Genomic DNA, 13,014 nt, shown 5'->3' with positions numbered 1-13,014 from the left:
GCTTACGTAGCTGTTACTTGACAGAATTGTATCTAGACGGATCAGGGGGTCCCGTAACACGCCAACTGTGCACGTCCCTTGCCATGATAGAGCCTCCACCAGACGCAACACGTCTCCTGATGACACGTAGAGTCCATGGAATTCATGAGGTTACTTCGACACACGTACAAATCCATCCATCTGATACAACCGGAAACGAGATTCGTCAGACCAGGCAACGTATTTCCAGTCATCAACAGTCCAATGGCAGTGTTGGCAAGCGTTTAATAGTTCGCACGCTGGCACTTGTTGATGCCCCAGCACTGAATTCTACAGCGATTTGAGGAAGCGTTACATGTCTTTCACGTTTAATGATTCTCGTCAGTTGTCGTTGCTCCCATTCTTTCAATAGCTTTTTCTGGCCGCAGCGATGTCGGAGATTTGATATTGTACCGGATTCCCGATATTCAAGGTACACTCTTGAAATGGTCTTACTCAATTTTAAGTTACCTCGGTGATACTATGTCCCATCTCTCGTGCGCCGACTATAACATCACGTTCAAATTCACTTAAATCTTAATAATCTGCCATTGTAGCAGCAGTAACCGATCTAACAACTTTACTAGACATTTGTTGTTTTATAACGGACGCTACCGAGCGCCGCGCTTTTCTGTGACTGGTTCCATACCTCTGTTATTTACATAAGTACGCCTATACCAGTTTTTTGGCTCTTCAATGTAAAAGCTAGACATTTTTCACTTTCGCAAAATAGTATAGTGTTTTAAAACGCTTTATAATCATTTGACTTTACTAACCTCTTTTTATTACTTTATAACGTCTTTTAATATCAACACATTTACAATAAAATGTGTCTAATATTATTTCATATTTTTTTCAGTATTATGTTGAACTTAACACACCTTATCAAGTTATGAATGAGGAATTACTAAATAACAACGAATACTTACAAATGACTGGAACTACAAATGAAGAATACACAAATATGATAGATGCACCAAATAGTGAAGAACGAATTCAATACCTGAATCCCTTGACCACTTATGATAATGTTACATCTGTACGTCCAGTGGGGAATGGCCCTATACCCAAAGCTCCAATGGAAGTAGTACCTATGATTCAATTAGACAGCTTATCTGAACCTTGGGATCAGAAGTCTAAAGCCAGAATACTGTCATCAGAGACATCTTGTGATGAAGATATGCTTAACGTGACTGACACAACTTACCTTAACACGAGTAGTTCACCAGAGAAAGAGGAGACGGATGAATACGATTCTGTATTTTTGGAAAAGAAACTTCCTAACAACATACATTACGCCAATGGTGATTCTTCTGTACCTTTATTGAGAAAATCTATTCTAATAGAGGGAGATTTAAAGCATGACATTTAAAATTGGTGATGGATTAATTTTATGCATGCAGAGATGAAGCATTTTAGTGATAATTTATTATATTTTCATAATAAATACTTTTATATTTTTACTATATACAGGTTTTATACAGACGATGGAAGAAAGGGAAATAAGCACAAGATGCTAGACTGAAAAGCACAATATTCTTATTTTTTCTGTATATAGGTTTTACACACGTAATGGAAGAAGAGGAAATAAGCACAAGATGCTAGACTGGAAAGCACAATATTCTTATTTTTTATTGTATATAGGTTTTATATAAACGATGGAAGAAAGGGAAATAAGCACAAGATGTTACCCTGTAAAGCACAATATTCCTAAGTGCCATTTGTAGAAAGAATGAAATTATATTTGTCTTATCAATATATTCATCTGTATATAATTCCACCCCCCATTTAGACAATTTGTTTACATCCTCATGATAGCCAAATACCATCTACGATAATGATGCAAATAATATTTTTATGTTTAATGTAAGATAAAATTTTGAAAATTATTATGTGTGTTCAAAAATCTCTATATTAATTACTGGTTAAATATTATACATATTGTTAAGAATTCAAATGTTCAAGAGAAACTGTTGATGTAGTACTGTATTGTAAATATATAGAATAGTTTATTTCAATTTTATATTGCATGCAGATTTTAAAATATTTGGATAATGAGTATACTACATATTTCAAAATGACTATTTTACCAAAGACTGCTTACGTAAATACTATGTGCCTACCCTATATGTGTTCTATGTACATGTGTGCAATTGTAAAAAATGTTAACAATTTCACTTGAAAAGACAGAGCAAATTAGCAAAATCAGATGACTAATTTTTGTGGTGACTAATCACAGAAAATTCTAATCAATATTTCAGTGAATTAGGAAATTTCCAATCATATTAAACATATATCACTCATGCTTCTGATTTTCTTTCATTTGCAAACAACATTAGAGAAACAGATGCATTTTATTTTGCAAGATGTTTAACATTAGATATCAAAATGAGAGATTTTCACCTTTGGTTGAAAGAAGTATAAGTTGTTAATCATCGGCAAAAATTAGTTTATTAATTAATTCAAATTACAAATTCAAAATATTTATTAATGCAGTATTATTCAATGAAGATTCATATTTTATTCACCCAAACCTATATGCCTGAATAAAGATTGTTTATTTCACATTTAAGAATTATTTTAAAATTAGAATCTTCTCCCACACTAGAGGCAAAATCTAACTTATGCATCTCTAATTACACAGCAAAAGTTATTCAGCATTTCTGCACTAAGGGATCAAAATGTATCATTTGAGAATATATATACACCATATATTCCGACGTATGTATGTGTGTGTGTGTGTGTGTATTTAATTATGGCAAAGCACACTAGGGCTATCTGCCTAAGGGGAGGGATGCCTTTCGTGGAGGACTTTCTAAGGGAAACTGGCTCGTATACACGTTACACATGGGGAAAACCACGAAAACGCCCATGCAGCCAGCCCGTTCGCGGGATTCGCGAACTACCAGTGTTCAGCAACTTTACCGCTCGGCCGCTGGTGGGCTATTCCGACGTATAACGCACACTTTTTATACAAAATATAAGATGGAAATTTATGGGTATGCATTATGCGCTGGATATAAAAATGATATATTTAAAATAATGACCATACAAAAATTACATTTCTGCGTGTACCTAAATGCTGTTTTTTTTTTTAAAGAAATAACATTCTTTATGACCTTAAAAAATGTCCTTATCTGATGACATGAAAAGTTCGTTATATTCATCTCCCGTAATATTTTCGGGCACATCAGTGAATTGTATTTCATCTTCACCATCACTGTTATTCTAATCCATAAATAAATAATCACCTTCTGTTCCATCTAGATTGTTAAATATGCTACATTTTAATGACTTTTGAATTATGTCGCGTTTAAATTCATTCCATGCCTTTATTATCCGCTCACACACTATTTCTATACTGCCATGACGCATTTGGCTTTCTTTTTCTTGCTTGCCTTGGATGTTCAATTCAGAATTACAGATCAAATCACTACAGAAAGAGAAAATATCTATCTGCTGATTCTGCAAATTCATTCAGGTCGGAAGTGCATGCTTATCTCAATTAATGCCCTCCTTTTTCTCGAAATCTTATAATAACATTCTTATGCACACCTGCATTGAATACAACATACCATCTTTGCTAAATTATTTACGCCCTCAAGCATTTACACACACATAATTACACACACGCCCTACACACACGTAATGTTTTCCTTATCGCTTTGTTAAGTTCAGTCTACTATTGTTCGAAAGCCTGGAAAAAATCTTCGAATGATCAACTTCAAAAGAAAAGAGCATCACACATGTACCTTTCAGGCTTCTTCGTAAAGAAAAGGGTACGAGTTATACTGTGAATGTACTTAAAATCTAAAAAAATTTAGTTTGAAGTTGTAGGTTGTGCGTTATATGCCAGAATATATGGTGTATATAAAATGTGATGATTTGGAAATAGCTGTAAGGAACAGCAGAAGATTTTTTGGGGTTACAATAATTTAGAGATTCTTTACTGCGTAGACAAAAGGATGACACTTAAGACAGACGTGACCGTAGATTAACCACATAATTTTTATTTCTTGATAAAGTAATTCTTTAGATGGAATATCTAATTCATATTATTATTTGGTGTAGTATGCACCCCACAGTTTTGAAAGCTTAGCCCATCTCCAGACAGTTGATGATAGAGAGAAACAAGCAAGGCGTATTAGCAAAAGCAAAGGCAAATCGTAAAAATGCCATGCGTGTAGAACAAGCATGAGATATAAAATCAAAGATTAAATTCTCAAAGTAATGATTGGCTATAACATTCCTGCAATGTTGTGCGTTACGTAAGATGGTATGAAACAGATTAATTTTGAAATGACGCAGTTCAGAAAAAGTTCTTATAAACAATTACTATTTTTAGAATAGGGAGAAGAAATACTCAAAGTAAAGTTAAGAACTTGCTAATTAAAATTAGAATTTTGCTGTCATACTTTTTTTTCCTTTATATATATAAAATATGAAAGACAATCATTATCAAAATTTTGACAATATACCTGTAAATTTATTGAGTTATCCACAACTAAATAAATCATATAATATCTAATAACGCAGCAATATAATATATCTAATAATGCAGCAATATTACAATAAAATGTAAAATATGTAAATCAAAATTATAATTTAAACTGACGGTAAATCTAATTCTAAAAATCGTAATAACTTCTCTGCATTGCGTCATTTCTAGATCATTCCTTTTCACATGGCCCGTGCAGCGCTGATGACTTGATAATAATTGGAACTGAAACTTTTTAACTCAAACGAAAATTTTTCCCTTCATGTGCTTCCATCTTGCATAACTATGCACTTCAGCTTCTCTCTCTGCTCTGCTTGTATGTAATTTCGCTATGGTGCTTCCTATTGCAATAATATCAAAAATGTAATATGTTCTTGAATAGGCATGGCTAAAGTGCCAAGAGAACTGTGGCCACAAAAGTCAGTTGCAAATAAAAATGGAATTAAAACTGCCTCGAATGCCAAGTTTTTTAGCCGAACTCAACATATTAGCATACTACGGAATACACAATCAGAATTCTTCCTCTTCAATAGGGATCGATGACCTATCCTATTTGGGTATTACGCACCAACAGTGTTCCGCCTTTCCCTTTGCTATTATTACATGTATATGTGTGTGTATATACACACATACATATACAAATTCTTTTGCAAATATACACATGTATATAGAATTCCATGCATAATAAATTATCTCTAAAATTTATTCTATTTTTATGGAAATTTAATAACAGGTATGAAGGTATTATTTTTTTATATTTTAAAATTATGTATGTGTGTACATTTATACAATTTAAAAATTTTCAGATTTGAATATTTTTTTACTTGGAAATTTAATAACAGGTATGCTGGTATTATTTGTTTATATTTTAAAATTCTGTGTGTGTACATTTGTACAATTTAAAAATTTTCAGATTTGAATATTTTTTTCATTTTTTTACTACATTTTACCATTAAAATATTATGTGTAATATTTTTATACATCAGTTTGCTCAAAATATTGTTTATACATCTGGTGTAATGTTTGGTAATCAAACAAAATATTTATAAAATAAATTTACATAAGTAACAAAATATGCCTTAAATATGTTGTAACTAGGGGAAAAAAATCCATGTAATGTTTAGGAAAAGGCAGTTACTGTTTTTATTTTCTTAAATATTGATCCCTAACATATACTTTAAGTTACAGAAATTTCTATGGATTATTGTTAATACTTATCAACTTAAAGTTTTCAAAATGAATTTAAGAAACACTTACAAAATAAAAGCTTTCTCCTTAAAAATTAAGATTCTGGTATGTAAAATTATACTAACAAATATCTGATGATAAATAACATTCTTCAACAACAGTAGATTTTATTTCAAGGTCTTGACAAGACATAACATGCTCCTATGGTCATTCTTAGATCACTGCATGTACGTTGCATAGGATTTACTTCTACAATACCTAGATGGGCATTCCAGTTGATGAATGTCCTGCTCTTTGAATGATCTTGGTCTACCATAGTTCTGTTGATTCATTGTCAACAGAACTATGATAGTCCAAGGTAGTTTTTGGCAAACATATGCAGGGGTGTGCGGCCATCCAATATATACCTGCCCAAACCATTACACCTCCACTACCGTAATGATCCTTTTCCCTGATGAGGAAGGGATGGTATCATGTTCCAGGTTCTCTTTAGTTCCAGGTACGCCAAGAATCAGTATCCAGGATGAATTTCCACTCATCTGTAAAATCACTGTGCACCACTGAAGTCCAATCCAAAATGCATGTTGTCTGCACCATGCACTCTCTTGTGCACTGCAGTCAACAGGACACAAACAGTGGCTCTTCTGGCATACAGCTCTATCTGATGAAGCTTTCGGACAACTGTAGACCCTGTAACACAGGTCCTAGTGGCAGCATACAGCTCAATGGATCCAGTGTCCTGAAACTTTTTCCACAAATTGCAGGTGACACTAGGGTGTTACATTGAGCCCTGTACTCACTTGCACTTATTCCATCTCCTTCCGTCATCCATAAATCTGCGACTACTCATTTTACCTGATATTTCATAAAATTTACCTCACTCTTGCAAGAAACACGACAAATATCAGGAAGGAATATGAGCACACAAAATAACCCAACACTCCTCTAGCACTTATATCCTCTCTACAATCACAGCTCCACAAACATATGCATGTACACTTACATATTCAGAAATATTTGCATAATCCTTCAATGGCATAATTAGTACCTTTGGTTCAGTACTTATAATAAAAATAGACATAATTTGCAAATTCTTACTTCTGCACATAAATATATATATTATTAATTATACACATTATTAAAAACAAGGTAGAGACTTCAGTTTCTCAGAAGCAAGTTTATGCTTTAAATTGCTCAGTTTGTAAACACTAATACTGATTAAATTTGAGAGCTATATTAAAAGTCTTAATGCTCTGCTGAATGCCAATGTTCTGAGAATTGGTTACATACAAGACAACTTGCTACACACATTGAAGATATAATGTTTGGAGATATAGCATTTATTAAACTGCATGGATCATAAAATTGTAAGTGTAAATTAATATATCACAGTCTAATCATTTTGGAAAGATTGCAGCAAAAACATTTCTAATCAGGAGAATTGAGAAATCAATTTAAAGATAAAAAAGAACAAGATCTGCTGCTGTGAACTCCAGGAATGATAATCATGGCATCATGAAAGAAGGGCTTTCACCTTTGGAGATAAGGTGGAGACATACAGCTCTGGGGTCAGGCATGAAGTCCCTTCTCTGCTTGCCATTTATTCACTGTTTGTCTTGAATCGTGTTACAAAGGGAATAATAAGCTCAAGGGTAAGATGGCTGACTGTAATTTATCTACGATACTACACATTTAACACCAGATGACAGTCTGAATGAGACATTATGCTTAGAATATCTAGGTTAATTTTTCAAAGCTATTACCACTCCTTAGGGCGTTTTCAGCATATGCATGTCACTTTTTTTGTTGACTCGTAGACAGCAAGCCACCTCTGACAATGAATGTTCGAAATGAAGTCTTTGCATCTATACTCATTACCTAAATGATCGCAAGAACTCTTTTTGCTGAATTGTGATTCATCACACACAAACATTACTTGATTTAATAATAAACAATCACTTTTTTACTAAACTGGTATGCAAATTATATTCATAGTAAAAATCTTCGAAATCTCCATACTTTCATCACTATATATTTTGAAAAATGCATTACTGCCTTAATTTTACATACCAGTTTATTAATTATCAAATGAAGAGATTTTCTTTCTCTAGCTGCTTTCTAAATTTGCATTCAAAAGTCTGAAATTTAAATTGATTACAATTTACATGAAGAAATGACTCATTCTGGAAAACTGATTCTTTTACTCATTTTACAAATTTCCCAGGTAAAGATACAGAAAATTTTAAAGCCATTTCAGTACGATTTTTTTATACATAGGGTCTATGTAAAAAAGATTATTTTCCAGAATGCTTCCAATCTAATGTGTTCAACTCTGTAATTTATTACAAGAAGCTTTCTGACCTTTTCTTTCTTTGCAGTCAGAAATAATTGACTATCAATAATATTTAAGGAAATAAGCCCATAGCCATCTTTTATAAACATTCTTATTATTTCCATATTTATCCTATGTATACGTATAATCACATTCAGAACAATGTTATATATACTAACTAAATACAGTTAAGAATGCAACTAGCTCTTATTTTTCTAGTCATTTATATATGGCCATTTACATATATATACTGCTTTGCAGTACTGAAAGTAGATGTGTATATTTTTTTTGTATCTTTATTAACATATATGTATCAAAGGCATTTAAGGTGTTGTCATCCCTTTCTCTTACAAGTAAATGAAGATTACATTCATAGAAAAATTATTTTCCAGCAGTTTTAATTTCTCAAAAGTAGAATATACGTATTTAGTACTGTGAAATTTTTATAAAATTTATTATGTGTCAGTTCTAAATAATCATACATTACTTTCTGAATACTGTTTTTAATCAATTTCCTTTTTTAAATTTTGAGTTGTTTTTGTTATATATTAAAATGAAAGTTAATTTCTTTACTCTGAGCATTAAAGTGTCTTCCCCCCCCCAAACAGACCAATGGCATTCAAACTTCATAGCAATTCGACCCCATAAAAATGCAAACAACCACAAAAAATCAATATTGCAACTCCAGAGAGTCAGGTGACCATTTATTCATCGATTCAGAGCGTTGGGTGACCCTTAGTGATATACCATCAATTCACATTATTTTAGGATTTTTAACCACCTTGCAACTCCATTTGGGGTCATGACCCATAGTTTGAATATCATTGCAAGATTGTAATGAACACTAGAACTACAGTTATGGTTGATGTATCAGTTTCTTCTACACAGAGAAAATGGATCATTTTGAGAATTTTAGTAGTTTTGTGTAATCAGTTTCCTACTTACTACATACGAAATGCAGCTGATTAAAAAAAAAAAAAAAATTAGTCAACACATTATCAAAATACAATTATAGCTAAATACAGTAATGGAACTTAAATACTGAAGAAATACTGAAGTTTGACTTATCAATTCAGTTTGACTTTTGCTAATGTGCTTGATTGTTCAATGGATATGATAAAGCATCTGTATGATGAATATGAACATCTGTCTTAAGGAAAGACATGACTTTGTAAGGAACCTCCTACAAAGGCTCACACTGATGTTACACACAGCTAAAATCTCAAAAATACATATCTAGTTAACTGATTTTTCGGCATTCAAATGCAGGTAGAACTTCTTTCTTCAGCTGTACACTTGTCTAAAATGGATTTCTTATTAGTGAGGAGAAATTATTTTTCGAGGCCAAGACACATGGGCATTTGATACAAAAAACAAGTACATTTTTACAAGATTTTTACAATGAAAAGAATCAGGTAGGTAAACCTGACTCTTTTCTACTAGCTGAGTGTTACCGCATCAGCAATGCAGGAACTTGAAAATAAGTATTTTGGAACACACATACAGCTTTTTGCCGATATCAGCTAAAAGATAAAACCACAGATAAAACTTTTAAGCACCTTGGCAAAACTGGAAAACGATGTTAAAAAAATATGTTTTTAAAGAACGACAACTCCTTATATTAACAGGAAATCAATGATGTAAAAAAAAGTGGCTAAGAAAAAATAAATTAGTTCTCACTAAATGTATGTAAGTATTCTTTCTGAATACTCATTCATTCGTAGCAGTAATGCTTTCTCGTAACAATTCTCACTTCTATGTTGTGCATACATACTTTTCCGTACAAGGTAAATTAGATGGAAGAGGAGATCGCTGTGGGATGTGCCTTTCCACCATATCCTACACATTTTCTATGGGGTTAAGATCCAGGCTATGGCAGTGGCCAGGGAAGGTGTTGGAAGTCAGATTGATGTTAATGAAACACTTTTGAACACTTCTGGCATGATGTATAATTGCATTATCATCCATGAAGTATCACGGTAAAAATGCAACATTACAAGGCGCTGTAACATTTCCTTTCTCTGAAGAACACTTGGTCACCCACCTAAAAGAAGGAGCAGAGAACCCTCTTCTCGCCTCGGCCGGAAGAGCAGGTGGGAGTAAGAACAGATTGAGATGTGAAAAGAGATGAGTAGAAGTGGTTTTTACACACTTAACTATAGTGAAAATGTTTTTTAAAGTTCTTATCAAATGTAATCTGTACACTGAAGTGACAAAATCATGGGATAGCAATATGCAAATATACAGATGGCAGTAGTATCGCATAGAAAATGTATAAATGCGAAGTGCTTTGGCAGGGCCTTTATTTGTGTTCAAGTTATTCATGTGAAGAAGCTTTGACGTGATTATGGCTGCACGACGAGAATTAACAGACTTTGAACGCGGAATGGTAGTTGAAGCTAGACGCATGGGTCATTCCATTTCGGATATCGTTAGGGAATTCAACATTCCAAGATCCACAGTGTCAAGAGTGTGCCGAGAGTATCTAATTTCAGGCATAACATCCCACCATGGACAGCGCAGTGGCCGACCACCTGCACTTAACGACTGAGACCAGCGACGTCTGCGTAGAGTTGTCAATGTTCACAGACAAGCAACACCGAGTCAAATAACCGCAGAAATCAATGTGGGACGTACGAGGAACGTGTCCGATAGGACAGTGCGGCGAAATTTGTATTCCTTGGGCTATGCCAGCAGATAACCGACTCGAGTGCCTTTACTGACAGCACGACATCGCCTACAGTGACTCTAGCGGGCTTGTGAGCATATCGGTTGGTCCCTAAACAAATGAAAAACCGTGGCTTGGTCAGATGAGTCACGATTTCAGTTGGTAAGAGCTGATGGTAGGGTTCGAGTGTGGCACAGACCCCACGAAGCCATAGACCCAAGTTTTCAACAAGGCACTGTTCAAGCTGGTGGGGGTTCCATAATGGTCTGGGCTGTTTTTCCATGGCATGGAGTCGGTCCTCTGGTGCAACTGAACCGATCATTGACTGGAAATGGATATCTTCAGCTACTTGGAGATCACTTACAGCCATTCATGGACTTCACATACTCAAACAACGATGAGATTTTTATGGATGACAATGCGCCATGTCACCGGGCCACAATTGTTCGTGATTGGTTAGAAGAACATTCTGGACAATTCCAGCAAATGATCTGGCCACCTAGATCGCCCGACATGAATCCCATCGAACATTTATGGGACATCATCGAGAGGTCAGTTCGTGCCCAAAACCCTGCACCGTCAACACTTTCACAATTATGGACGTCTATAGAGGCAGCATGGCTCAATATTCCTGCAGGGGACTTCATACGACTTGTTGAGTCCATGCCACATCGAGTTGCTGCACTTCGTCGGGCAAAAGGAGGATCGACAAAATATTAGGAGGTATCCCATGACTTTTGTCACTTCAGTGTATATAGTTATATATATATAAGGAAATATTTAGCCTAGAAAAGGTTTTATTTATTTGACGATGTTACAACCATGATATGGTGCACTTGATCTGCAGTGTACCTAGGTATCTCATGGCTGTTTGTTTACCCCCAAGGAACACAAGGGCACCACTTCCATGCCAGCAAAACATGCCCCACATCATGATATTGCCACCAGACCCTTGCACAGTGTGAGTAAGGCAAGATGGATTCATGGCTTCATGGGTTTCTCGCCAAATTCAACGTCTTCCATCAGTGCAAAATAAAGTGTAGCATGATTCATCTGACCACATTACCCATTTCCAATCCTCAGATGTCCACTGTCTTCTTTCCCGACACCACTGCAAACGAATTCTTGCACATCGGACAGAAACGAGTGGTTTTCTCATAGGCACCTATGCATTGCTATCCTCTGCAATTCTCTGTGCATGGTTCGAGCTGTATCATCTGTTGGGATGAGCCTTGGTTGATGATCTGTGTCAGATGAAGCATAATAGAATCTCTACCGTACAATTCATTGGAGATGACATTGATCACTCTGTTGGAAAACTGTGCACGAACCGCAGTTACGTCTTCTACAAAGACTGTGAGAGATACATATATATGTTTGATCATCCCGATACATGTCTGATCTAAGATCAATATATACTATATTTGATCAACATCCTAATGCATATATATCAGGAAATAGATTAAATGCAAATAATAATCTTATTTAATATCACAAATAATCAAATTTCACACTTTCCAGATTAATCTAGAATATTAAAAATTAATATTAGCAAACCCTCACACTCACTATAATCAACAAAAAGTAATCTTTTATTTGAAACTAATACATAAAAAATAAAATTAAGACATTTATTGTAGATGTAACTAAATTATTTTATAGATTATTTTTAAAACTGCATCAGTTTCTTGTAAGTTCTGAAATTAATCAATTAATCCCTTGCCTTATGAATTGAGCGATGCTTTTGTGTGCTACTTTCGGAAACAGCTTTACTCACGCGTCGTGATCAGAAGCAGTTTCTTCACGTCCACATTTTGTGTTAACCAGTGGACGAAAATAGTACTGCATTTACAAATTAATAAAACCACAGAATTTGACAGTCTTATTTTTATTCTTTATGTCATTTTTATTAAATCATGTATTAATAATTTCATTTCATAGAATATTTTTATGGTTACATAACAGGAAAAGTAAACATTTTCAATCATTTAAATATTTGCAGTGTAAAATTTATTGTGTGAGTAAGAATAATTTCTAGCCTGTAAGTTAATAATGTATTAGTCAAAATTTTACTCAAATCTATTAGAAGTTATATTGTTTTAATACTAACATTTTAAACCAATGACAGGAAATTAAAAATATTCCAGTGTGTTATTTCTAAAAGCAACAGGGAACATGAAATACAACTTTACACTTTCCTATTCCCACATTACTTCACTGCGCATACTTTACAAGTCTTTGCTGGTTTTTGTTTTGATTACATTGAATCAATATATTTTGGAAAATGTCCCCAATTTTGTCCTTGCAGTC

At 34.1% G+C, this 13,014-nt stretch overlaps 1 protein-coding gene across 2 annotated transcripts in view; it reads left to right on the top strand.

The window, feature by feature from the left end:
• The window catches only part of LOC118199018 (vascular endothelial growth factor receptor 1-like), a 137,167-nt gene extending 128,424 nt beyond the window's left edge, over positions 1–8,743 (top strand). Inside the window, exons 22-23 of one of the 2 annotated variants that reach the window (XM_085825047.1) lie at positions 878–1,322; positions 1,492–8,743. In XM_085825047.1, the coding sequence (XP_085681173.1) occupies positions 878–1,322; positions 1,492–1,538 (492 nt within the window). In that variant the 3' untranslated portion in view covers positions 1,539–8,743. Of the gene's footprint in view, positions 1–877 lie in introns of both variants that reach the window. The other variant, XM_085825046.1, reaches the window with a different exon arrangement.
• Positions 8,744–13,014: the final 4,271 nt, after the last annotated feature.

Source organism: Stegodyphus dumicola, chromosome 10, assembly GCF_044657685.1.
Source record: "Stegodyphus dumicola isolate Sdum_Otavi_A_Nest chromosome 10, ASM4465768v1".
Classification (NCBI taxonomy): domain Eukaryota; kingdom Metazoa; phylum Arthropoda; class Arachnida; order Araneae; family Eresidae; genus Stegodyphus; species Stegodyphus dumicola.
This window is presented reverse-complemented; position numbering and strand designations above follow the sequence as displayed.